Source organism: Pezoporus flaviventris, unplaced genomic scaffold, assembly GCF_033815535.1.
Source record: "Pezoporus flaviventris isolate CSIRO_AGI_PZ_B2104156 unplaced genomic scaffold, CSIRO_AGI_Pfla_v1 ptg000006l, whole genome shotgun sequence".
NCBI classification, from domain to species: domain Eukaryota; kingdom Metazoa; phylum Chordata; class Aves; order Psittaciformes; family Psittacidae; genus Pezoporus; species Pezoporus flaviventris.
Window position 1 is genome coordinate 1,162,824 of NW_026892554.1, and position 24,903 is coordinate 1,187,726.

The following is a 24,903-nucleotide window of genomic DNA, read 5'->3' on the forward strand; positions in this document are numbered from 1 at the left end:
TGAGCGCCCACCCCCGGCGCGGGGAAGGGGGGGGGGAGCCGCGGCGGAGGCACCGCTCGCACTTCGCATGCCCGCGGCGCCCGGGAAGTCGGATGTGTACGGCCTTCTCCCCCCTCTCCTCTCTCCTCCATGGCCGTCGTGCTCCGGCGTTAGTTCCTGGCTTTGCTTCCCCCCCCCCCCCCCTTAGCAGGAGCCATCCCCTTTCCCCCCCCCCAACCCTCTTTTTTATTGATTTTCACTGCTTTTAGGGGTTATTTTCCTTCCCTCCCCTGCGAGGCCGCGGCCCGGGGTTGGGGGCGGGGGGGGGTCCCCGTCCCTTCGCTCCCTGGTCCCCGCGGTGGCCGGGCCGAGCTCCGCGGGCGCGCAGCGCCTCTCCGGCTGCGCGGTGCTTTGCGCCGGGGGGGTTGTAACGACGAGACGGACGGACCCGCTTCCCCCCCCCCTCCCTTTTCCCTTCCTTTCCTTTCCCTTCTCCTCCGCCCCCCGCACGGACTTTCCTCTCCTCTCTTTGTTCCAGTTCTCGGCCTCTCCGGGAGCGCTCCGTGGCCGGCGGGCACCAGCACCGGGAGCAGCAGCAGCAGCAGCAGCACCGCACGTAGCGAGGCTCGGCGCGGCGGGCTCCAGTGACCGCGCCCCAGCCCGGCCATGTACCCCCAGGGCCGGCACCCGGTGAGTCCCGCTTCCCCCCCCCTTCCCTTTACCCCAGAACCCTCCCTTTCCCCCGCTCCCGTTCACCCCCCTTGTGCTGAGCGCTCCCCCCCCGCCGCTCCCCGCAGGCTCCGCACCAGCCGGGCCAACCGGGCTTCAAATTTACCGTGGCCGAGTCCTGCGATCGGATCAAGGATGAGTTCCAGTTCCTGCAGGCCCAGTATCACAGGTAAAGCCCCCCCCGAACCCTTTCCATGACCCCCCCCTCAAACCGCCGTGTCTCAACCCCTCTTTCTGCCCCCCCCCCCCCAGCCTGAAAGTGGAGTATGATAAGCTGGCGAACGAGAAGACCGAAATGCAGCGCCATTACGTTATGGTAAGAGACTTTAATCAGATTTCAGATCAGCCTGGAAATGTCATTAGCTGCCAGCCCAGACGGGCGCTGGGGAACGGGGAAACGGGGGGGGGGGGGGGAGCACCCCGTAACCGCCCCCCCCCATCGGGGACATCCCCACCACCGGGACCGGCACCGGAGACCCGGGAAGCGCCAGCACAAGTTTCCTGTTAACCCCCGTTGTGCCGGTGTCTGGGGTGGGGGGGTGGGAGCAGCGGCCTCGGGCTCGAGCGGTTATTGGGGGGGTCCGGGCTACTCCCCCCCTTTTGCTGCATCCCCTCCTTTGCAGCCCCTTTCTCTTTGCTGCACCCCTCTTGCAGCCCCGGGGCACTTGGTATGAGGGGGGGTATCCGAGAGCTCCCCCCCCAGGGGAAGTTGTCCCTTTTTTGGAGCCATAAACCCCTCTTTTGCCCTAATTTAGAGCTTGGGGGGCCTAAAGGTGGGAGCCAGCCCCTCTCTGCCCTTGTGCTGAGCTCTTGGGGTGTTCCCCCGTAGCAGTGCTGAGCCCGGGGTGGGGAGCAGACCCCCCTTTTCTCTGCTGAGAAGCTGGGGTTCAGGCCAGGACGGGCTGTACCTGTTCTACGGGGCGCCTGCACCCAGCCCTGCGCCTCTTTGTGTTCCCGGAGTAGCTTAGGAGGAGAAAAGAGGAGTCGAAAGGAGTGTCCTCCTGTGCGAGGCAGCCAGTCACCCCTAAACACGCCTTACTACAAGGTGTAATTGCCTTGGCTACCCAGGCTTTCAGCGCAGTTGTGACTGGGATGCTTTCTGGTAATGGCCTTATGCAAATCCCTTCTGGTAAATGAATTCCAGTTCTTCCTGGCTCTCATATCTTATTTATTGTGTCTTTTCTTTTATCCCCCCCCATCCCCAGTACTATGAAATGTCCTATGGGTTGAATATTGAGATGCACAAACAGGTGAGTAATCGAAAGGGGGGAATCGGGATGGATGGAGGCATGGGTTGAGGGATTGATTGAGCCCTTGTTGCCCTTTTCTTAACCTAAATCGGGCCTTGATGGCACTAAATGGGGAATCAGTGTGGAATTCGGGGCTGTGGGATCTCACACCCAGCAGGTTCGCTGTGAGCTGCGGGTTCCTGGCAGCGTGGTGGGGGGTTTCTGTGCCAGTACTGGGGAAGAGCAGAGGTTTTGAGCAGCGTGTTTATGGGGAGAGGTGGGAAGAGCCTTGCCTTGTGTTCCCAGGGCTCGGGAATACTGTGATCCGCGCCTTGCTCGGGGTCTGTTGTTGGTCTAACGCGGCTGTTTCTAAGGTCATACCGCTGATACTCGCTGTGCCGTAGCGTGAGACTTAGAAGGGAATTATGTGCAGGGATACCGATATGGAACGGTGTGTTGCTCAATGTCACGGATTTGTCTTTGCATCTGGAAAATGAAGCAATGCTCGGTGCTGCTCGGGGTGGTTTTTTCAGCCTCCTCTAATATGTAACTTGCCTGAAGGGGAAAAATAGGGAAGGCCAGAGCAGAATGTGGTGTGCTCCCTTGATAAGATTATAGTTAAAGAGCCTAAAGGCTGGGCACATGATGGTAAAACTTAAAGGAATAAAGTTATTATTGAGATTAGGCCTGATTATTTGTGCTGCTGCTGCTTACTGGTTTTAGAAGGAGTTCTAATTAAGACCTTAAGGCAGATAGAAGTTGACATCAACTTTGCTGTTCGCAAATGAGCCCCATCCAGCTCCAGTGTGGTTTTGCTTTGGAGCAGCATCTTCCTTCCAAGTCAGAAGGTGTCGGGAGGCAGCTGATGAAATTCCAAGCAGCATCTCTGGGAATTGGCCTCTTCTCCTCTTTCCCTTCAGCTCCTTGGGATGTAGTCACAGGGTAACGAAAATAATTACTGCTTAGTCTTCAGGTTTTTAGGAGTATCATGTTCCATGCAGATAATCCCGACTGCTTTCTCTTCCTTCCTCCTGCCTGGATGAAGGTGTCCTTGGGGGGCTGCACGGGCACCGGGATCCTATCCCAGCCTGGCAGAACCTCGGCCACCGTTTGCCTTGGTGCTCAGCAATGCTCCTGAGCGCAGGATTTTGGCCTCTGTCCCTGCTTTGCCCAGAGGGACATGGAGCCTGTGGGAATGCTGAGGGACTGGAGTGTACCGGCTGGCTCTCGGGAGAGCGAATGCCTCTTCTGGACCGCCTGGTTGAGATGCTGGAATAATGCAGCAAGATATTGAGCTGCTTTTTGTCCTCTTGGGGTGGAAGCTTTGGAAGCCCTGGATGCTTCCTGAGATGCGCGTGGTGGAAACCCCAAACCAGCGAGGGTCGGGGCTGGGCGATGAGAGCCCAGCGGAGATTCTGGCTCCATTGGCGTGTGATGGAGCCATCCACCATCCACCCCGCCTCGTGGTGTGACCACGTAGCATGGTGCTTGGCGAGGCCAGGGGTCTGTGCCTGGTTTCGGAGGGTAATGAGGAGCCTCGGGATGCCCGGGGGGCAGTTTTCCATGGGGCTGGTGCGGGCAGAGCCGCCTGCCCTGCCCTGGGTTGTGCACGGTGGCGGTTCCCACGCCGCGGCCGATGAAGCCCTGCCGGATGATTGCAGCCTGTGCCGAGCATCCCTGCCTTGTTCCCGGTGACATATGCTGCGTGCCGAGCGCTGGGCTGAGGGGGGAAGTTTGGGGAGGTGAAGCTGTCTCGTTGGTTAATTGACAGCAGCGTTGCGTGGTGCTGGGGGAAAACAAAGCAGCCCGAGCTGTGCTTCCAGGCGGAAACGGGGCGAGAGGGATGGAGAAGGGGGGATGCTGGGGTGGGTTCATCCCCCCCCTCAGCTGCCCCAAAACAGCATCCCCAGAGCGTGGTCCTGCCTGGTTGAGGGTGGCTAGTCCTGAACAAACAAGTTTATCCGCTGACCTGTTTAGTGGTTGACTTGTGTTTATCTGCACACAATCGAGTCGACTCAAGTGCCTGAATTATTCATGCGGTGTCCTGCCCTCCAGACTTGACTGCTTGTGATTACATCTGCTCGAGACAAACAGTGATGGATACTTCATCTTTAAGCAAAAGGGGATTGTCTGTCTGTGGGCTTATATAACAGATTATCTCTTCTACGCTGAATATTAAGTGCGTGCATATGTGGCCGCGTGTGGTTTCTTCTTCTTTCCTTTCTTCTTGTTTTGTTTCTTGTTAAGGGAAAAATGTAGCTTCATAAACAACTCCATATGAAAGGAAATATTTAGGAAGTGACTCCCCGCTTTGTTGCATGGAAGGCGGTGAAGTCGCTCCTCAAAGCAGCCTTGCTGCCAAATGGACCGGCCTGAGCCCTCAGCCTGGTCTGCAGTTTTCCCTCTAAACCTGAGCAAAACCCCCCTTTTTCCCTGGAGTTTAGTTGGTTTTTGCAACAGGAACTGTCATCCCTGTATTGGTTTTGCCCAGTTCCCTGTGGATAACCACGGGATGCAATCGGAGTAACGATTCCAAGGGGGAAAAAGTGATTCAGCGTGGGGAAGTGGGACGCATCCCGCTCCTTGGTGCTGTTGGGTTTTTATGGCTGAGAACCCTCCCCGTGAGCACTTTGTGTTTCAAGCACTTAATGCTTGGAACAAACCTAAAGCCCTCCTGACACTTCCAGGGAAGCAGAGACCTGCTTTCTTATTTTCCAGAATATTCCAAGAACACAATATCCTTTCTCTCAGTCTCATTAGCGAGGAGTGCCAGGTAATAATTTGCTAACTACTTGAGAAGCCAAGTAATTTGTTCGTGTGATGTTACAGGTCTCCTAAGGTAGCAGGCAAGAGCTGTCAGCCAGCTTAAGCCCTCCTTCCCCTTGGCTTTGTGGGAGCCCTGAGTGGCTTCTGGGGCTCCTGGGTGGGTTTTGGGGGGTCCCAAGTGAGCTCTGCCCCCCCCCCCCCCCCCCCACCAGGAGCTGGTGCTAATTCTGTAATGAGGGGTTGGGGCCCTCCCCTCCACACCCCCTCCCTGAATTTAATTCTCATCAGCAAAGCTCTCCACTTTGCTAATAACGATAGCAGCCACAAATAGCTTTCAACATGCCATTGACAGCCTGGTTGGAGAGAGCACTTGAAATAGTGGTAGACAGCTGAAAGTACCCATAATTGTGCGCCGGAGTGAGAACCGCACTGCTCAAGGGCCTTATTTTCATGTGCTTAAAGAGACAATATCCTGGTTTCAACAAATGCTTCTGGTGCTTCACCGGTGGTGTGATTTACTCCTTGCCTTCCTCTGCCTGCCCTCTGCTGGGGCTGGGGGAGACCTGGGGGGGCTGAAGGAGGGTTGTGGTGGTGCAGAACCATCACTGGGGGGTGCGTGTGAGGGACCTGTGGTTCTGGAGCCAAGGGGAAAGCTGGGGCCTCGCGGTGGGTGCTTCTGCTTGGGAGTCTTGCAGGGGGTGATGCTGGTGCTGCATCCCATGGACCATCAGCAGCCCCGTTGCTCTGGGGGTTCAGGCTTGCGGTGGGAAGTGTTTATGGTGTGGTTTTCCAGAGGAGGAAGGGTAGGATGAGTGATGCTGCATGTTCAGCCTTCATCCCACTGTTTAAATCAGTAAGCAAGGGCAGGCTGGTTTGCTGTGCCCCAAAATCCTTGCTGAGGCTGCACCAGAGATGGCCTGGTCCAGTGTTTTGGGGTGCCTGGCCTGAAAACCACATAGGTTTGGGGAGGATGTGTGTTGGGTGCACGGGCTTTGTGCAGGGCGCAGCGAGCATCTCTGCTGCAGGCATCACACCGGGGTGCAGCTCCCCTTTGCCCCTCACCCTGGTTCAGGGCCTCGTGTGAGCTGCAGGCTGCTCCTTTCAGCCCCACTCCGCATAGCCCATGAGTGACGGCCGGCAGAGTTATATTTAAGCTTCCTTCTGCCTTGTCCAGGTGTAGGGATGAGGGGCCGGGAGCCGGGGCTGCGGGCAGAGCCAGCCTGCAGCTATTTATCACCATGCCACAGCCCCTGTCCTGCTCTCGCCTCCTGCCCTCAAGTGCTTTGGGTGCTGGTCGCAGCTCTGGCCATTTTAAGAGCGGGTGACAGCACTTGCAGCCTGGGGCCCTGGAGCCGGGCTCTGATTTATAACCCCTGCAAGTGCTTGCTCTGATTTCCCCGCTCCAAAACGCTGCCTCAGAAGTGCTTCTTGCCCAGCAGTGGGTCAGATTCCTGCCTGGGGCTGGGGGGGGGGATTAGTTGGGATTTCAGCTTCTCCTGACCCTTTCTAACAAGTGATGGGGAACTGTCGTCAGCATCCTGCATCCCGCTCTGGGGCAGCAACACAAGAGGGACATGGAGATGCTGTGAGGGCTGGAGCAGCTCTGCTCTGGAGCCAGGCTGAGAGAGCTGGGCTGGGGCAGCCTGGAGAAGAGAAGGCTCCTGAAGGGAAGACCTGAGAGCAGCTCCAGTGCCTGAAGGGGCTGCAGGAAACCTGGAGAGGGGCTTGGGACAAGGGATGTAGGGACAGGACAAGGGGAATGGCTTTAACCTGCCAGAGGGGAGACTGAGATGAGCTCTTAGGCAGAAGCTCTTCCCTGTGAGGGTGCTGAGGCGCTGGCACAGGGTGCCCAGAGAAGCTGTGGCTGCCCCATCCCTGGCAGTGCTCAAGGGCAGGTTGGACACAGGGGCTTGGAGCAAGCTGCTCCAGTGGAAGGGGTCCCTGCCCGTGGCAGGGGTTGGAGCTGGAGGAGCTTTAAGTCCCCTTCCAACCCGAACCATTCCATCAGTCTATGATCCTGTTGCTCGGGTTGAGCATCCCAGGAGGTTCCCATGGGGGTGCCCTGTGCAGCCCCCCCCCAGTCTTTCACCCACGGCTCATTTGCAGCCCCTGTCTCGTCTCGGTGATGGTCCAGTGAAGATGCAGGGCACAGGAGGGGATGCAGGGATGCAGAGGCTGGGATTGCCATGGCAACCCGCGGTCGGGAACGGAGGTTTTTCTTGGCAGGAGCAGCTCGGGGGGGCTGCACTGCTCAGGGTGAGGTGATGAATGAGCCCTGTCACGGGGAAGGTTCCAGGCATGAAGCCCTCCCCTGTTCCCAGCGCGCCGGAGGATCCCCTTTCGCTCCCGATTAAACTTTTAATGGGGACAACTGGAGTTTAATTTGCTGGGGAATGGGAAAAGTTGAAGTGAACAAATATTTAAAGATGATTGAATCTCCTGTTAACAGGAAACCTCGTGCTTGTAAACATAATATTTTGGACATCCAATATCTCCTTGCTCGCGGAATCCCACGTGGGGAAGTCTCTCTTTTTTGCAGAGCGCAAAGCTTCTCTCCAGATCTCTGTTGGAAGCCTGGGCAGAAGCGGATGTAAATATGGATTTAAACGTCGCTGTGGCTGCCTGGATGTGCTGGTGTTCGAGGGTGCTGGGGGAGACCTGGGCACCCTCCCTCCCTCGGCCTGCTTGGATGCTGCCGTGTGTTCCTTTGCACCTAAACCGCCTGCGTGATGCGTGGCCCCGGGGACTGCTCGTGCTGTTTGCACCTCAAATGAGGATTGAATTTGTTCTAGAACTTGGGGGCTGGCAAGAAGGAGCTCGGAGGAGCGGCAGCCGTGCTGGAGGAGCAGTGCGCCGGGCGCTTGTCGCATCCACAATCCAATAGGCTTCATCTGGAGGAATGAATATTTAATGGCGCTGCAGTCTATATATATAATCTGATCGATGCCTCGGTGCCAAAAAGGCCTTTCAAGAGGTTTACCTATCGCTGAGCAATGCCTGATGTGAGCCCCGGGTGCTTATCGGTGCTGCTGGTGCCGCTTTGAAGCGGAGCGGCTCTGCCGGGGCGGTTGGTGGCTCGCACGGTGCCAAACGCGCTCCTGCGCCGTGTGCCTGGGCCTGGTTTCCGTGGCCGTTATCTTCCAGCCCAGTCCTGTCGGTGCCGGAGCCCTTCCTGCGGGCACGGAGCATCCCTGGTGCTCGGGTCCCTGCTAATCCCGGTGGCTGCGGCACTGGGGCAGCTGTAGCCAAAGGAGCTGAGTCCCAAGCCCAGCCGCTTCCAGATGCCTGCTCCTCGCTGCGGTGCCTGCCCCTGTCCTCTGCACGGGCTAAGAAAAGCATCAGGTGTAACCCAATCACCGGGTGCCTGCGGGAAAGACGATGGCCAGAAATATCCCTGGGAGCTGGCCCCGGTGATCCCCGTGCGGGGGTGCTGTGGGTCCATGGGGACCCCTCGCAACAGGTCCCTGGGCACCGGTGCCCATGGGGTCTTTGTAGGGTGGGTCCCTCCGTGGGGTGAGTCTAAGCTGGGGGAAATCAGGGCATCTCCTTGCTTATGGTGACCATGGGGCGCGTTGGTTGTGCTTGTTAGGTTGGGGTTGTGCTAAGGTTCTTGTGCTCCATCCACCACCCAGCTCCCCACAGCCAGGGCTGAGGCTCTGCTGGTTCTTTTCCCTCTAATCTCTGATATTTGGCTGTTTTTCCTTATGGTATTTGAGAGCCCCTCTCTGTGTGTCAGCTCCCCACAGGGGCTGGCACTGAGCACCGGGGCTGCTGTGGGGCGCATCCTGGGGACACCGTGGGGCAGAGCAGTGGGGCTGGGGGCGCGGGATGCGGTGATTTTGGGGAGGCTGGAGCAGGACCCGGGGAATCAATCCCTCCTGTGCCCGATAACGCGGGGCTGGCGGGAGGAATTCCAGGGCGTTTGATTCCGCGCCAGGGCTCGGCTCCGGCCATTGTTATGGTGCTGGATCCGCGCGCCCGCCCCGGCCCTGTTTGCCTTGGACCGGGCGCTGTTTTCACAGCTGCAGCCGCCGTTAACTCTTGGGATCCAGGCGGGAAGGTCCAGAGGGCACCCGGGGTGGGGTCCTCGCCCCAAGGAAACGCTGTGCCCGGTTCATGGAGACGCTGGAGAAGGGGCAGTTGGGCGGCGCGGGTTTGCGGTGGAGCCGATGGGTGTCAATGGTTGTGGGCTGAGTTTCCGTGAGCGTGATGTAAGGATGGAGAGAGGAACCTGAAGGGCTTTGGTTTGGGGTGGGGAGAGCACTGGGCAGAGCCAGCAGCCAGTGTTGGCTCAGCACCAGTTCCCGGGTGCCGTGCGCTTGCCGGGGCTGCGTGGGAAGGAAGTCGGTGTCCACGCCGAGTGCTGGGAGCGGATGGCGAGGAGCTGTCCCTGTGTGTGATCCCGGCGGGGTGTGAGGAACCGAGTTTGTGATCCAGCCCTTTGGAAAGCAGCGGCCGCTCCATGGGTGCGGAGCTGCGTTAGGGCCTGGCTCCGTTTCCGTGGGGCCAGGGAAGTCCAGGCTGGTGTGACACCGCCGGGGGTGCCCCGTGGCACTCGCTCCAGCGATGGGCAAGGGATCGAAGCATCCCATGAGGGGAAGGGGGTCAAAGCATCCCTGCGCTGGTGGCCGCAGAGGATGCACGAAGGCGGTTTCGTTGCCTCTTTTGGGAGCTGCCGCTTCCTCTTGTATGGCCGGGAGGGGACGGGGACGCACGGGCTGGTGCCGGGAAGCCTCGTGCTGGCTGCGGGAGCCCCCTCGGTGCTGACTCCTGCTGTTTCTTCTTCCTCTTTCTCTTTCCAGACAGAAATTGCTAAAAGACTGAACACGATTTTAGCCCAGATCATGCCTTTTCTGTCACAAGAGGTAAGGATGCTTCCACAGCAGCGGTGGGGATGCTGCTGGGGGGGGAGTCCCCAGCAAGGCAGTGCTTGGGGGGGGTCTTATAAGGAGGCCCAGACCCACTCCCAAACCCAGGTTTTGGGGGTACTCCATGAGAAATGGGGCTCAGATCTTGCATGTGTGTTGCAAACCCTTGGGTAGGGAGAGCTGGACCTTGAGAGGGGCTTTGTTCTGCCACTCTGAGCCTGTGGGGCGCAAAAGGCTGCGCCGGGCTGCTCTGGCACCCTGTGATCCATGGGGCTGCTGCTCGGGAGCAGAATATGGACCCAGACCAGGGGGTGACCAGCCCTGGGGGGTTGTCCCTTGGGTCCGTGGCCAGCTGTTGACCCAGCTGTGCACCTCTGTCCCCGCAGCACCAACAGCAAGTCGCACAGGCTGTTGAGCGTGCCAAGCAAGTGACAATGACGGAGTTGAATGCTATCATCGGGGTACGTGGACTTCCCAATCTGCCTCTCACCGTGTGTATACCCCTTTTATTCCTATCATTTACCATAACCAGAGGCAATCCTGCGCTCAGGCGGGGTTAAAGGGCAGCTCACGGCATCCCCCCTATCCCACTGCATCCCCCCGAACACCAAAACTCCCCCCAAAACACCAAAACTCCCCCAATTTGGCATCAAGGGAGGTGGGGGATCCCTGTCCCTGGGTGTTGATGCAGCCCCAGGAGCCTCCCCCAGCCAAATTCCATGTTCTCCATGAGGTTGGGGAGCGGAGCCCTCCCGGACCCCCTGAGCCCAGGCGTGTCTCTGTGTGGGCTGTTGATGTGGAATGTGCTGTAAACTTGATGGAGTTGTTGTTGTTCCATGCACTGATTTACCCTCTCCCGTCTTACCGGGCTCTTCCTCACAGATTTTGGGTGGGTTTTGTTCCCTTAAGCCTTAACAGTTTTTATTGTCCCCCTCACTGATGTGATGGGCTCAGTCCTGCGGTGAACCTGCTCCACCCTGCGCCGTGGGTGATCCCAGCCAGCATCCTGGGGAGGGCTCCTGCCTTCAGGTGCTTGTTTTCCAGGAACCACTGAGTTTTCATTTCCTTTCCTTGCCCTTCTCTCTTAAGCCACAGGATGCTGTGATTCTCTGCACTTATTGCCTTTACATAAGATTTTTCTGGGTTTATGGGTAGCACCGGGTGCAGAATCCTGCTCCGGGCTCCTGCAGCCCTTGGGGCCGAGGAAAGCTTTGCCTTCCCCTCATGGTGGGGCTTTGGGAGACGGTGTGGGTATGGGAGCACATCCCATCGTGTCTGTGCATGGCGGCAAGCAGCGCTGTGCTGCTGCCTGCGTGTTCCCCCTGGCAGAGGCAGGCAGCGAGGGGATGCTCGGCTTGATGAGCTCCAAGTCACAGCCCAGGAGCCCAGGCAGCTGCAGCAGGTATTGGAATTCAATTAAGGTGAATGCAGAGGGCCCGTGACCCCCATTTCCAAGGTAATTGCTTCCTTGGATCAGAGCGAGTGTCGTCTCCATCACGAAGCACCCAGGCATTTAATCGCTTTGCCTGATGAACTTCCCGCAGGCAGGAGTTATGGGGGGAGCCGGGGCAGCACGGGCAGGGGGGCAGCTGGGATTCCTCCCCTTGGTGCCTGCAGCAGGTTGTTGTGTCCCATGGGAAGTCAGCGCTGGAGCAAGGGGGGGGACGTGGCTCTGCTGTGTCCCCTCCATGCCCTACAGCAAGGAGCTGTGGCTGCCCCATCCCTGGCAGTGCTCAAGGCCAGGGTGGACACAGGGGCTTGGAGCAAGCTGCTCCAGTGGAAGGGGTCCCTGCCCGTGGCAGGGGTTGGAGCTGGATGGGCTTTGAGGTCCCTTCCAACCCAGACCAATCCGTGGTTCTATTTATAACCCACGCCACATCTTGGGGCAGGTCTGTGAAGGGAATCGACACCAAATCACTCAAACCTCTCTTTTTTTGCCCCTTTTGAGGTCAAGAACTGTTAATTTTATGCATCTAGGCCATTGTCTCAGAGTTCCTCTGCTTCAGGCTCCTGTGAAATTGAGCCCTTGATTTGCTTATAGCTCTGGAAATGATTAGACTACTTTACTAAATTTAACGCAAGTGCTGAACTTAAGTGGTGAACCATTAAATCGGTTAACAAAGGCATGAAGCATGATGTACATAATCCAATTAAAACCACTCTACGTGCTAGATATTCCTCCCCAGCCCTCCTCGGCGATTGTAACCTCTTCATATCTTCACCATATCTGGCTGGCACCTGCTCAGGGACCCCAGAAGGAAAACATCCCTGTGACCGTCTTATCTCCATCTCCCTCCTCCTGCCTGGCCCAGGCTGGGGTGGAATCATGGAATGGTTTGGGTTGGAAGGGAGCTGAAGGCACATCCAGCAGGTCACCCAGGGCTGGCTTTGCAGCACCAGGCTGATGTCCTGGGCTCTGCAGGGGTCTCAGCCTGGTTTGGGGTCCTGCCAGCAGAGGAGAGCCCCCCTGTGCAGCATCCTCAGTGGTCCATGCCCTGGGAATGCAGCCCCAGTCCTTGCATGTGCTGCCCTGTGTGCGTGTGTGTGACTTCATTGAGCAGGACCCTGATCCTGCTCAGAGGTGACACCCTGCTTTGTCCCTGCCATTGGCCGAGCCATGGGGCGCCCATCCCTTCTGCAGGAAGGTTTTTGGGTGGTGAAGTTTTCCTTCCCCGGGGAAGGGAATAAGGGGCAGGGGAGGGAAGGGTGGGTTTTCCAGCAGAGAAGACGCCGAGCAAGCAGCATCGCTGAGGAGCTTCACTGCATCCCTCTGCGCCGTGGAGTCCCAGATGGGTTTTATCCCCCTCCGTGGAGTCTCCAGGATGTGATTCCCAAGGGATGTGCATCGACCTCTCCTGGGCTGACATACAGATACGGAGCGCCGCCGCTGGGATGGGATCTTTGCTACCCCGTGGAGCTATGGGCAGCCCAGCCCTAACACTGGATGGAGGGATGAGGCTTCTCACATGGATTCTGCTCACCGGTTCCTGCCTGCCAAAGGGGAGATAAACACCTTTAAACGTTCTTTTGGCCATGATGGGATGTTGTTTCTTGTGTCTTCATTTCCACGCCCCGTGCTGGAGCGCGGCTGCTGCCAGCGGCTCGGACCCTGCAGCTCATCGACCCCTTGGATGTATTTGCTGGCAGCTTAAAAACGAGGAAGAAAGCGGTTGTTTCCTGCTGCACTGGAGGGGGAGGCTCATGGTGAGGATGCTTCCTGCTTCCCTGCTCGTGGTGGAGCTGCGTCGTCGCCTGGGTCACCGCCTTGGTGTGGCCCCATCCGCATCATTGGCCTGCAGTGTTGCTGCCTGCACCTGTGAGACCATTCCCCTCTTCTGGGCTCCTGCTGCTGCAGTGGGGGGGGCGTTATCCCGGGCTGGGAATCTCCTGGAGGAGCGTTTTGCGTTGCAGATGTTTCTGCTCACTGCGGAAGCTGGAGGTTGCTGTGGATAAAGCGTGGGGTCTCGGTGTGCTCCGGCCCTATAAGAACGGGCACTGCTGGAAAGCTTGCAGGAGAGGAGTGTACAGTGCTGGAAACCATCAGGAGCTGTTCCCGGGGTGATGCTCTGATGCAGCAGCCAGCCCTGCCCCTCGCTTAAATGGGTGCAAACCACAGGAAAGTGGGACTGGAAAGAGCCTCATTGATTTCAGCAGGAGCCGAGGCTTGGTTCTTCTCGCTTTGGTGTTGGAGGGATTGATCTTGGCACACGTGCATGGCGAGGAGCCAAGGGCACCAACCGCCCCTACCCGGGCAGCGAGGTCTCCTCGCCTGCTGCCTTGCGTGCGCTGCTCTGAGGACACCTCCTGCGATGGAGATCCTGAGGATGCTTCCCCTCCTCTGCCCTGTGGATGGAGGAGCCCAACACAAGCCAAAGAGCTGCTTTTTGAGGAGGAAATGGTTTGTGCTTTTCCTATAACAGCGCTGCAGAGGCCTAAGTGCCTTCTCCGTTTGGCTTCTGCCCCAGCTGAGACCTCTGCGCTGCCCAGAAGAACCTGCGCTTGGAGATAATGCAGCTCCTCTGCCTGGAGCTGCAGCAGAGCTGGGCCTGGCTTGCGTCCTGCAGCAGAGCTGCTTGCTGCGCCGTGGGCATCTGAGGGGGCTGCTGGGGGGCTCCAGGGCAGCAGGGAAGCTTTTTAAGTGCAAACTGGGATTGATTGCTCGGGTGAAACCCACTCTTGGTGCTTTCCCACTGTGTTTTATGGGCCGTGTTGCAGTGATTCGTGCTGCCCTGTCAGGCTGTGTTGGGGTCAGCCCTGATTTGGGGCATCCCTTTGCAGCACTGGGGAAGATGTGCTGGGAGTTTCCTTGATGGAAGTGTTGGGAATGGAGGGCTCTGCGTGTCTGGGAGGTATTTTGGTGTATTCCTGCTGCAGTGCTTTGGGCTGAGCCGTGCTATGATGGTGTGGCTACAGCCCTGTGCTGCCTGGCTGTGGGGCTGGACCAAGCCCCTTCAAGGTTTTATAGGATCAGACTGGTTTGGGTTGGAAGGGACCTTAAAGCTCATCCAGTTCCTCAGGCAAAGACACCAGGTTGCTACAAGCCCTGTCCAATCTGGCCTTGAATTCCAAGCACTTCCCTGCTTTGCTTCCATCCGTGCCCCTTGGTTTGCCCCAAGCAGGGATGTGGGTCCATGGTGGGTCCTTTCCATCCCATGGGATGCTCCTCCATGCGCAGCCTGGCTGGCTAGAAAGCTCCTTGCTCTGGTGGCCACTTCCACTGTGTTTGGTGGCACCAGGGAGGGGGAAATCCTGATCAGGGTGGCTGCTGGTGCAGGCAGGAGGGTTGGAAACGTGAGCACCAGCTCTGGGATGCTCCTGTCTGGGTTGGTGGTGGAGGAGCTGCGGGGATGGTGGCCTGGGGCTCTGTAAGTGACCCTGATGAGGACAGGACGTTGATTGATAGCACCTCACATCTCAGCTTGTTTTCTTCACTTGTGTGTTTGAACCAGGAGCGCAGGGGATGTGTTGGGTTCCCTTTCCTCCCTCCAGAGCTGTAGTTCAGGTTTCTTCCAGCTACGACTCAGCAGGCAGTTCCCATGGCTGGATGTGTGTGTGCTGGGATACCTGGGGCTCCTGGGGCCCCAGGGGCTGTCACCATCCTGGCTGGGCTGAGGGGTGGCAAGAGGATGATGCCCCCATTGTTGAGCCCTGTGCCTGGAGCAGCAGGGTGCAGGATGGGGCCAGTTTTCTTCTCGCCATTGAGTACTTTGGATGTTTCCCTCTCTGATCTGGTCTGGGAGCTGGCACTGCAGCCAGAGCCACTTGATGTGTCCTGGGTGTGGGGTTCTTTAAGCTTGCATCTCCTGAACAGCAAAACGAGCCTTGTCTGCAGTGATGGGGTGAATTACCCTGCATTAGCGATGAGCCCAGAGTCCGGCCCAGGCACTGGTGCCATCCAGCAGTGTCATCGGTGTCTGTGGCAGGGATCACCCCCGGGGCCATGCACGGGGCACCCCCCATCCCTCCTGCTAACGGGGCTTCTCCTTCCAGGCACCAAGCGGGGGCAGCTCCCGGGGCATCACCGGGATGCCCCTTCCCATGGCTCCCTGCCTGAATCCCCCCAGTCCCGCTGCCCCGTCCCCGGCTCACTGGTGCTTTCATTGCAGCAGCAGCAGCTCCAGGCCCAGCACCTCTCCCACGCCGCCCATGGGCCCCCGGTCCAGCTCCCACCGCATCCCTCGGGGCTCCAGCCGCCGGGAATCCCGCCGGTGACCGGCAGCAGCTCGGGGCTGCTGGCTCTCGGTGCTCTGGGCAGCCAGGCTCACCTCGCCGTCAAGGACGAGAAGAACCACCATGACCTGGACCACAGAGGTGAATGAGGGGAAGCAGGGGGTGGGTTCTGCTCTTAGGGATGCAGCTTTCCCCAGGTGATGCTCAAAGTCCTCGAATCAGCCTCAGCAGCCAGGGAGGTGCTGCTGCTGCTCTTGGGGGGTCATGGGATCAGGGAATGGTTTGGGTTGGAAGGGGCCTTAAAGCTCATCCAGCTCCAGCTTGCCTCGCTTGCCCCTAAGTCAGCACTTGAGCTCCTGTAGGCTTTGGGGGAGTCTTGCTGCAAATCCCGCATCCCCATTCAGCCATGCCTTAATGGCAAAGCAGCCTTCCTCCTCCTCTCCATCACTGTTAGAGGCCTTTATGGTCTGGAAATCATATAGCAGTATAATCTATATTATCAATATAAAATAACCTATCAGTGTTCACTAGCAGACTTGATGTTTCTGATTTGTTATTAGTGCTAAGACAGTCTTTCAGAACAGAAAATGGGGCATGAGTTCAGCTGCAAACCAGCAGTGTTGAAGGTGCTCCTCCAAAATCCCCCTGCCCATTAACTCACGAAGACCTAAGATCCTTCCCCTTAATATACCTTAATATACCCCTTTTCAGGGCAGTTACCCAATGCCTCCTGAAGCTGTTGGGCTCTTTGCTGGTAGATTTGGGGTGCTTTTCCTCCCCATGAAAGCCAGTGAGAGGAAAACTGTTGGTAGCAATGATCCAATTCCATCCATTTTCCCAGGGAGAATGGGGCTGTTTGTGGACAGAGGAATGGCTGAACCCCAAGTAAATCACATCAGCAAAAAAGGAAGGGGCAGGGGATGGGGATTTGGAAGCAAAGCCAAAGGGAGCCCAGACAGGAGTTGAGTTAAGGCAGGAGACTGCAACCAGGAGCCTCTGGGGTTGTTCTTCTGTTCTAGGACTTATTTTGACTCGCTTTTTTTCTCTGCCTTCTCTTTATTTTGGCTGCGACCTCAACCTCTGACACCGGCTTCTTCTCAAAGAGCGAGACTCGAGTGCAGTAAGTGCCATTTCCCCCTGGTTTTCCTCGCTTCCTCGTGGCTGCTTGCTTTTGTTTTATCTATTGCTTGAAAAGGCTCGTGGCCGTGAGCTCAGCGATGCCTTTTGCACTGCGCCTTTTGAATTCAAGAGAGCTACAATGGCAAGAAACCCCCTTAGCGTGAGTGGAATCACTGCTGGGCTGTTGGCTGCAGCGGGGCGAGCGGAGCCGCCTCCTCCAGCCTGGTTATGAGATTTGGTTTAAACCTTTTTGATTGCCACAGAGCTTGGAGCTTGGGTTTCAGTTGCCTAAGCCCTGTGAATGAGCGCAGTCAAGTCTGGGCGGCTACAAAATCCTCGGGTGATTAGGAAAGCTATTTTATTCCTGATCACTCTTCTATTATCTTGGGTCATCTAATCTGGCGGGATGGGTTTGGCTATTACGCTGTGTTAAGTAGGACTTGGAAGGTCAAGCAGTTAACTAACCAGCTAAATAACCGTGGTGGAGGGCAGCGGCACCTCCAGCACCGCTGTGATTTCGTGGTGTCCCTCAGGGCCTGGTGCTCCCAGTGCCAGGTGGGTTATTTGGTGCTCGTTTCGGCTGGGGGCAGGCTCTGAGCCGGAGGGAGGGGGTGGTGGCTCTGGTTTTGGGTGGTGGGGAGCTGAACCCGGCGCACACAATGCTCCTGTCTCGGGGAAAAGCCGGCAGGACAAAGCCCGGCTGAGCTGCGGCTTTGCAGTGATTTCCTGCCATCCCCGAGCCCACAAATGGGTCTTTTGAGAGCTGGGGGCGGATGGGAAGAAAAGTGCTATTTAAGGGGAGGGGGGAGAGGGGAATTGGGCATCATTAACCTGCTCCTTCAGCGGGAAGGGGGCCGTCAGGGATGGGAAGGTTCCCGATCCATAAAGTAAACGGCGGGGTATTCCCGGCGGAGGTTTAATGCGCACCATAATCAGAGTTAGTCATTCATATTTTCCTAGCCCTTGCCTGTGCAATAAAAAATATTTAGCTGCTTGGCAGCAGGCCAGGGCGGGCTGAATGGATCGATGCCTCTAAATGCTTGACATGATTCTCTGGTAGCTGCGAGGGTTTTCAGCATGACTGCCTGAGAAGAAAGACCTCGGTGTTATCCAAAGCTGCTTATTGGGTACCGAGGAGAAACATGAACTGCTTTAGTTCTTCCTTTCAGCCGGGGAAGAAAGGCAGGCAGAGGAGCTTAAGGGACCTTCCTGCTTAGCAGGGGTGGCAGGCGCTGCTGCGAGACGTGGGGTGATGCTGGCGTGTCTGGTGGCTGGGATGCGGGGCTGGGTGCGCCCCGGGTGGCTCGGTGCTGCCGTGTTTGATCCCAGTGTGCCAGGGGCTTTCCTCGGAATGACGGCACGTCCTGGGCTTTGTCACTTGAAGTGAGCACAGGAAACGCGGGCGCTGGCTCTGCTGCTCCTGGGAGGTGGATTTTTCCACACTGGGTGCCCTTTGCCCCTCTAATGAATGCCAGGGATGAGGCTCCCCAGCTCTGCTGATGCTGGAGGAAGCACCCACAAGCTGCTTTGGGTGCCAGTGCTGGGATGAAGCTTTGGTGATCCCTACGGGGGGCAGGGGATGATGGAGATGGGGCTGGTTTGGGGGAGTGCAGCTTTCCCCCTCTGTGCATCCATCAGTGGATCCCAGGAGCTGCTGCAATTGCAGGCAGCTTCCTGCCTTTTTAAACAACAACAGCAAGCTCCTCCCTTTCTTTCATAGAATCATGGCATGGTTTGTGTTGGAAAGGACCTTACAGCATATCCAGTTCCAGCCCCTGCCACGGGCAGGGACACCTTCCACTGGAGCAACTTGCTCCAAACCCCATTCAACCTGCCCTTTTCCTGCTCTGCTTTGCTGTAAATAGGCTCAGGAGCAGCCTTGCTGGGGCAGAGCAGCCGCATGAGCTCAAAGTGATGCTGTTTGGTGGCGACCACCCTCCAGCCCAGGCTGGGCCCTGGCACGGTGGCTGGGGCAGGGCTGGCGGGGAGCTCTTTGTGGCACGTCCTGAGCTGCTCCTTATGAGGTCCTGTTCCTGTTTCCACCTCAAAAGCTGGCTCTGTCCCTGCAGAATAACTCCGTTTCACCCTCGGAGAGCCTGAGAGCCAGCGAGAAGCATCGAAGCTCCACCGACTACGGCATCGACTCCAAGAAGCGGAAAGCAGAGGAGAAGGACAGCATGAGCCGATATGTGAGTGGCAGGAATGGGCTGGAGCACCTGGGGAGCCGGTGGCACGGGGCGTGTGTGCAGGCAGAGCTTTGGGCTGGATAAAGGGGGTTTTGGGGATTGTTGTCCTCATGGGCTGTGCGTGACCTGTGTTGTGCTGCTGGGGGGGGGGGAGCGTTCAGCAGCTCTCTGCAGGCTGTAACTCACGCTGTGTTTCAGGACAGCGATGGTGACAAGAGCGATGACCTGGTGGTGGACGTCTCCAATGAGGTGAGCCATGGGGGCATTGGGGTCTGCTCTCCCCACTGCGCAATGGGGGTCTGGGGATGATGCCTTAGGGCCCCCCCCCCCTCAGCACCAGCCCAATTCCTGGCTGATAAAGGAGCCAGAGGGAGCCTGTTCTGCTGCTGCGGGTGCCAATGCTTCCTCTTATCTCACAGGACCCTGCCACCCCCCGGGTCAGCCCAGCCCATTCCCCCCCGGAGAACGGCATAGACAAAGCCCGTGGGTTGAAGAAGGGGGATGCACCCAACAGCCCGGCCTCGGTGGCCTCCTCCAGCAGCACTCCCTCCTCCAAGACTAAGGACCTGGGCCACGTACGTCCTTCGCTGTGCTGGGGGAGCCGGGCTGCGGGTGCCGGTGCCTGCTCCTCATCCCTCCTGTTTCTCATCCTTTCTCCATCCAGAATGACAAATCATCGACGCCCGGGCTCAAGTCGAACACTCCGACGCCGAGGAATGATGCTCCCACCCCGGGGACGAGCAGCACCCCGGGGCTGCGGCCAATGCCTGGCAAGCCAACCGGCATGGACCCTCTGGGTGGGTACCAGACCCCTGTGCCTCCCCTCTGCTATTGACCTCAGCACAGCTTCACCCATGTCCTCCACTGGGTGCACAGCAGCTTTGGTGGGGGCGTTCAGGCTTATCTGGGACCTAATCCAGGTGCTTCTCACGCCAGAGGCTGGGTGAGGAGGGAGATCCAGTTGTTGCATTGTCTTCTCTGGGGTGTGCGGGTTTGGATGCCGGTGGACTCCAGGGTTATCAGGGACCTAACTGAGGTCAGGATGGGGTGCAGACAGCTCACGTGGTCCCTGTGCCAGAAAGGGGGTGAGGAGGGAGGTCCACCTGTTGCTCCCTCTGCGGGGATGCTGATGTGCTCCATGCCCTGACCCGGTCCCCATCCCTCCGCAGCCTCGGCCTTGCGGACGCCCATCTCCATCGCGGGCTCCTACGCGGCTCCCTTCGCCATGATGGGGCACCACGAGATGAACGGGTCGCTCACCAGCCCCGGCGCCTACGCGGGGCTCCACAACATCCCCCCGCAGATGAGCGCCGCGGCCGCCGCCGCCGCTGCCTACGGCCGGTCGCCAATGGTGAGCTTTGGAGCTGTACGTAGCACTTTTAGCTCCTTTTCTGGCTCCCGGGGGGTGCGGGGAGGGTCTGGAAGGGGTTTTGGGGGGGGGGGGGGTCTCCCCTGTGTCACCTGGGAAACTGGGGCTCCTCACTGCCTGCGTCCTGCATTTGGCCGAAGGGTGCTGGGTTTGGGGTGCCTGTGCCCCACTGCATTGGGGTTTGTCCTTCCCACCCGTGCATGCAAAGTTACCCCTGAACGGTCCCTTCCCATGGCGCTTGCTGAACGCTCAATGGTGCGTTTTAAGGCAAAACAAGAAGGAAAATGCTGCCGTTAATGCAGGGATTTGGGGGGCTTGGGAAGTGCAGGAGAGGGTGAGCGTGCCCCGTGCTGGTCCTTGCAGACCCCAAACCTTTGGTTCTGTGGGCAATCTGTGCCAGTGCCTCAGCACCCTCAGGATCCCCAGTCCATCCCCTTTATGCCAGGGCAAAAATACCAAACAAAGAGAAAAGGGGGGGAGCCACCGAGTGTCCCCACACCAGCCTGGGCTTGCGGGGGGGGGGGTTGGGAACCTGTTTGTTGGGTACCCAGCTCCTGTGCGGCCTCACCCACATCTGTGTGCCCTTGGCAGGTTGGCTTTGACCCACACCCGCCCATGAGAGCCCCGGGGCTGCCCTCGAGCCTGGCGTCCATCCCTGGAGGGAAGCCGTAAGCAACTCTTGGTCTTCTTATGCACAGGGAGGGGATGAGTGTTCCTGGGAGGGAGAGGAGCAGGGGGGGTCCAGCAAGGCAGGACCTGGCAGCTGGGTTTGCAGCAAACCTCTCTCTTTGGGCTCACCCCCCACCCCGTTTGCTCTCCCCATCAGAGCCTACTCCTTCCACGTGAGCGCCGACGGGCAGATGCAGCCCGTGCCCTTTCCCCACGACGCGCTGGCGGGTCCCGGCATCCCGCGGCACGCGCGGCAGATCAACACGCTGAGCCACGGCGAGGTGGTGTGTGCCGTCACCATCAGCAACCCCACCAGGCACGTCTACACCGGCGGCAAGGGCTGCGTGAAGATCTGGGACATCAGCCAGCCGGGCAGCAAGAGCCCCATCTCCCAGCTGGACTGCTTGGTAAGGGCATGGAGCATCCCTCATGAGCCAGCATCCCACGGTGGGATGCTTGTGGTACCCAAGCGCATCCTCCCTGCTTTCCCATCCCTAACGTGGTGAATCGTTCTCTGCCCCCCTCCTAATGTCTCGTTCCCCTCCAGAACAGAGATAACTACATCCGCTCCTGCAAGCTGCTCCCCGACGGCCGCACGCTGATCGTGGGAGGGGAGGCCAGCACCCTCACCATCTGGGACCTGGCATCACCCACGCCGCGCATCAAGGCCGAGCTCACCTCCTCTGCCCCCGCCTGCTATGCCCTGGCCATCAGCCCCGATGCCAAAGTCTGCTTCTCCTGCTGCAGCGACGGCAACATCGCCGTCTGGGACCTGCACAACCAGACACTCGTCAGGTGAGCACGAGGGATGTGAGCACCGGGGGTTCCTCTGCTCCCATCATCGGGGTCTCCTGGCCGTGGTTCAGTGTAAGGACCTGGGGCATGGTAACAAGAAAGCTGTTATCAAAGTGTCAGAACCATGGAATGGTTTGGGTTAAAGGGACCTTAAAGCTCATCCAGTTCCAACCCCTTCCACTGGAGCAGCTTGCTCCAAGCCCCTGTGTCCAACCTGGCCTTGAGCACTGCCAGGGATGGGGCAGCTGCAGCTTCTCGGGGCACCCTGTGCCGGGGCCAGTGTTCCCGTTGATGACCTGCATTGTTCTGTTGTTTGAAGGCAATTCCAAGGCCACACGGACGGCGCCAGCTGCATAGATATCTCCCATGATGGTACGAAGCTGTGGACGGGGGGGCTGGACAACACGGTGCGCTCCTGGGACCTGCGGGAAGGGCGGCAGCTCCAGCAGCACGACTTCACCTCCCAGGTACACACAGGGTGTCCTCGGAGCAGGGAATGTCCTGGTCTCACGGTGCAGCTCCTCATGGACACCCCGCGGATGGGTTTATCCCTCCATGGAAGCTGCGTGGCTGTGGGAGGGGGCTTTTCCAGCTGGGAAAATGGTCTTCCCAGGCCACTGTTAGTACGTGGCTGTCCCCACTGCTTTAGGTGTACCCCAAGAGCATTCATAAGAGCTGGCTCTTGTTTCAGCTCCTCTTTCATCGCTTTCTCATCCACAGCAAGACTGCTGCCGTTGGAAAGCAGTGCTTGCCTAGGGATGCACGCAGGCAGTACAGGCTGGCTCTGGGTGCCCTGCCCAGGCTCCTGCCTCCTCCTGCAGACCCTCCCAAAGCTCTGTTCCAGAGGGGCTTGTGCCAGTGTGATTGGCATCTTCCTGATGGGAATTGCTGGGACACCAAGGGGGGTACAGGCAGAGCTCATGGGTGCAACCCCCCTGATTCCCCCCCCCACTGTCCCCGCACAGATCTTCTCCCTGGGGTACTGCCCGACGGGCGAGTGGCTGGCGGTGGGCATGGAGAGCAGCAACGTGGAGGTGCTGCACCACACGAAACCAGACAAGTACCAGCTGCACCTCCACGAGAGCTGCGTCCTCTCCCTCAAGTTCGCCTACTGCGGTAAGAGGCTCCGGCCACAAACTGGCTTTAGTGGTCCTTCGGTGACTGCGATGGGATGGGATGATGCATGGCATGGTGATAGGCGGCTGAACGTGGAGGTATCCAGCAGGACCCATCCCATGGATGGAGATTAGCCCCATTAAATGATCCCAGTTGTGGCTAGATCACCACATCACATCATGGAATCATGGAATGGTTTGGGTTTAAGGGACCTTAAAGCTCCCAGCTCCAACAGGGACCCCTTCCACTAGAGCAGCTTGCTCCAAGCCCCTGTGTCCAACCTGGCCTTGGGATGGGGCAGCCACAGCTTCTCTGGGCACCCTGTGCCAGCGCCTCAGCACCTTCGTAGTAAAGAATTTCTTCCTCCTATCCCACCTAAACCCACCCTCTTTCTCTTCTGCACATTCCAAGTGTAACTGCTGGAGTGTTGGAACACAGAGCGGGGACTGGAGAAAAAAAAACCCTCCAGGTTTTCCAGTTTTCCCCAAAATCTCCAATTTCTGGGGTTAAACATCCAGAAGCCTCTGAGGGCAAAGGGTGGTTGGCCATGGGGTCTGACCGGGGCCAGATTCCATCTGCTGACACTGTGTTTCCCATGCACAGGTAAATGGTTTGTGAGTACTGGAAAAGACAACCTGCTCAACGCCTGGAGGACGCCCTACGGGGCGAGCATCTTCCAGGTAGGAGGCTGCTTCCAGGGCAGGGCATCAGGGCTGGCTCTCAGCATCGCTTTGGGGCTTGAGGAGGGGGCAGATCCTTTTGAGGTGGCCAGTTTGGTACCCAGCGCGTGGGATGCGGTGCTGCCACCATCAGGGGTGCTGCTGGGTGATGCTGTGTTGCCCAGGAACCCAAACTGATGGGTTTTCTCCCCCCTCCTTCTCCCAGTCCAAGGAATCCTCGTCCGTGCTGAGTTGTGACATTTCAGCGGATGACAAGTACATCGTCACGGGCTCTGGTGACAAGAAGGCCACAGTCTACGAGGTCATCTACTAAGGGTGGATTTCCCAGCAGGGCTGGCAGCTCCCGGCACCGGCGGGGGCAGGACTCGGCGGCCGGCGGGGGGCTCGGGGGGGCGCTGCCATGGGGCAGCCCCACGCTCCGGCCCGGCTCGGCTCTGCCGCGGGGACCCCGGCGTTCAATACACCCGGATTTATTTGGAGGTCTGCAACTATGGCACACATTGAAGCCCGAAAACGGATTTCTTTTTGGTTTGGTTTTGAGGGTTTTGGGGTTTATTTGGATTCTATTTTTTGGTTCTCTGGTTCTCTCCGTCTGCGCTTTGGTGGCACTATAAAGGACTCATTTTTTTATTGTGACTTTATCCTCCTGGTTCTTTTTGGTGCATCCTGCATAAGACTTGTGAAAAGTGTAAATACCGGACTAGTAAATAGCATTGGAAGGGTGGGGGACCCCTCCCGGTACACTAGTTGTGTATTTTCGTCTGCTGTAATTGTATTCCACTGATGGTTTTGGTGGTGGCAATTTTATTATTATATATTTTTTTTTCCTCCTCCTTTTCCCCACTCCCCCCCCCTTCCATTCCTGGGCCGCATCCGTTGGGATGCGCCTCGGCCCTGCAGCACGGATCCAGGCTGAGCAGAGCTGTCCACTGGTGCAAGTTGTTCCTACTGTCGTCCCCGTGCGTTGTTCGGTGTGTTAGTGATGGTGGGACGCTGCTGGGACCGCGGGGGACTCGGTCGCATCCTCGGCTACTGACGGGACATCAGCAACACAATCACCTTTGGGTTTTTATATATGGATTTATTATTATTTTGGGGTTTTTTTTTTGGGGGGGGGGGGTCCTTCTTTTTTGTGCTCGTATGTTTGAAGCAAAGGGGAAGCCCAACGCTGCGGGATCGTCTGCGCAAGCCCTTCTTGGTCTTCGGACAGAAGCAATGAGGAGTGATTTCAAAGAAAGCATAGTAAAAATTCAGCTCAGGGAGCCACGAAAGAGAATAGCAACTTCTGTGTTTTGTATTCAAATGAAAGTAAAGAATTAGAATTGATGATAACCTTTAAAATACAGTTTTTTTAAAAGCAAAAGTTTACTAACAAGTAGGGTTTGTGTGTGGTTGGGGGGGGGGGGGGGGGGAAGGGGCTGGCGCTTTGGTAGGGTCCTGTGGGCTATTCTATGGTCTTGTTGTCTCTGGTCTGTAGGTTCCCATGACGCACCCCCGTCCCCCAGGCCTGTGTCTCAGCGTTTTGTACTTAAAAGGGTTTAAAAAACACAAAAGGACAAAAAAAAAAAAGAAGAAATAATGGGAAAAATAAAAGTATTTGTGTAGCAGAAGCGCTCGCCCTCTATTGTAGCATATGGAGAGGATTTTTATACTGCATTTCTATGGATTATTTTTATTTGAATCTGGTCCTAAAGAAGAGAACAGGGTTGAGGGGTCAGGGCCGAGCTG

The 24,903-nt window shown here is 57.8% G+C and overlaps 1 protein-coding gene across 9 annotated transcripts; it reads left to right on the forward strand.

The window, feature by feature from the left end:
• Positions 1-24,501, forward strand: TLE3 (TLE family member 3, transcriptional corepressor). Of its 9 annotated transcripts, none has more exons than XM_061446500.1 (21): positions 1-148; positions 518-669; positions 777-877; positions 961-1,024; positions 1,914-1,958; positions 9,506-9,568; positions 9,958-10,062; positions 15,178-15,382; positions 16,345-16,361; positions 18,430-18,549; positions 18,745-18,795; positions 18,966-19,121; positions 19,211-19,343; positions 19,716-19,912; positions 20,507-20,583; positions 20,742-20,991; positions 21,132-21,379; positions 21,699-21,846; positions 22,345-22,495; positions 23,099-23,175; positions 23,381-24,501. In XM_061446500.1, exons 2-21 carry the CDS (start codon positions 646-648, stop codon positions 23,486-23,488), a joined length of 2,340 nt encoding a protein of 779 aa, XP_061302484.1. In that variant the 5' UTR covers positions 1-148; positions 518-645; the 3' UTR covers positions 23,489-24,501. The 9 variants fall into 9 exon arrangements, with proteins under 9 accessions (XP_061302484.1, XP_061302486.1, XP_061302485.1 ...); XM_061446502.1 differs by having other exon boundaries at positions 19,716-19,897; XM_061446501.1 differs by having other exon boundaries at positions 15,181-15,382.
• The last annotated feature ends 402 nt before the right edge of the window (positions 24,502-24,903 follow it).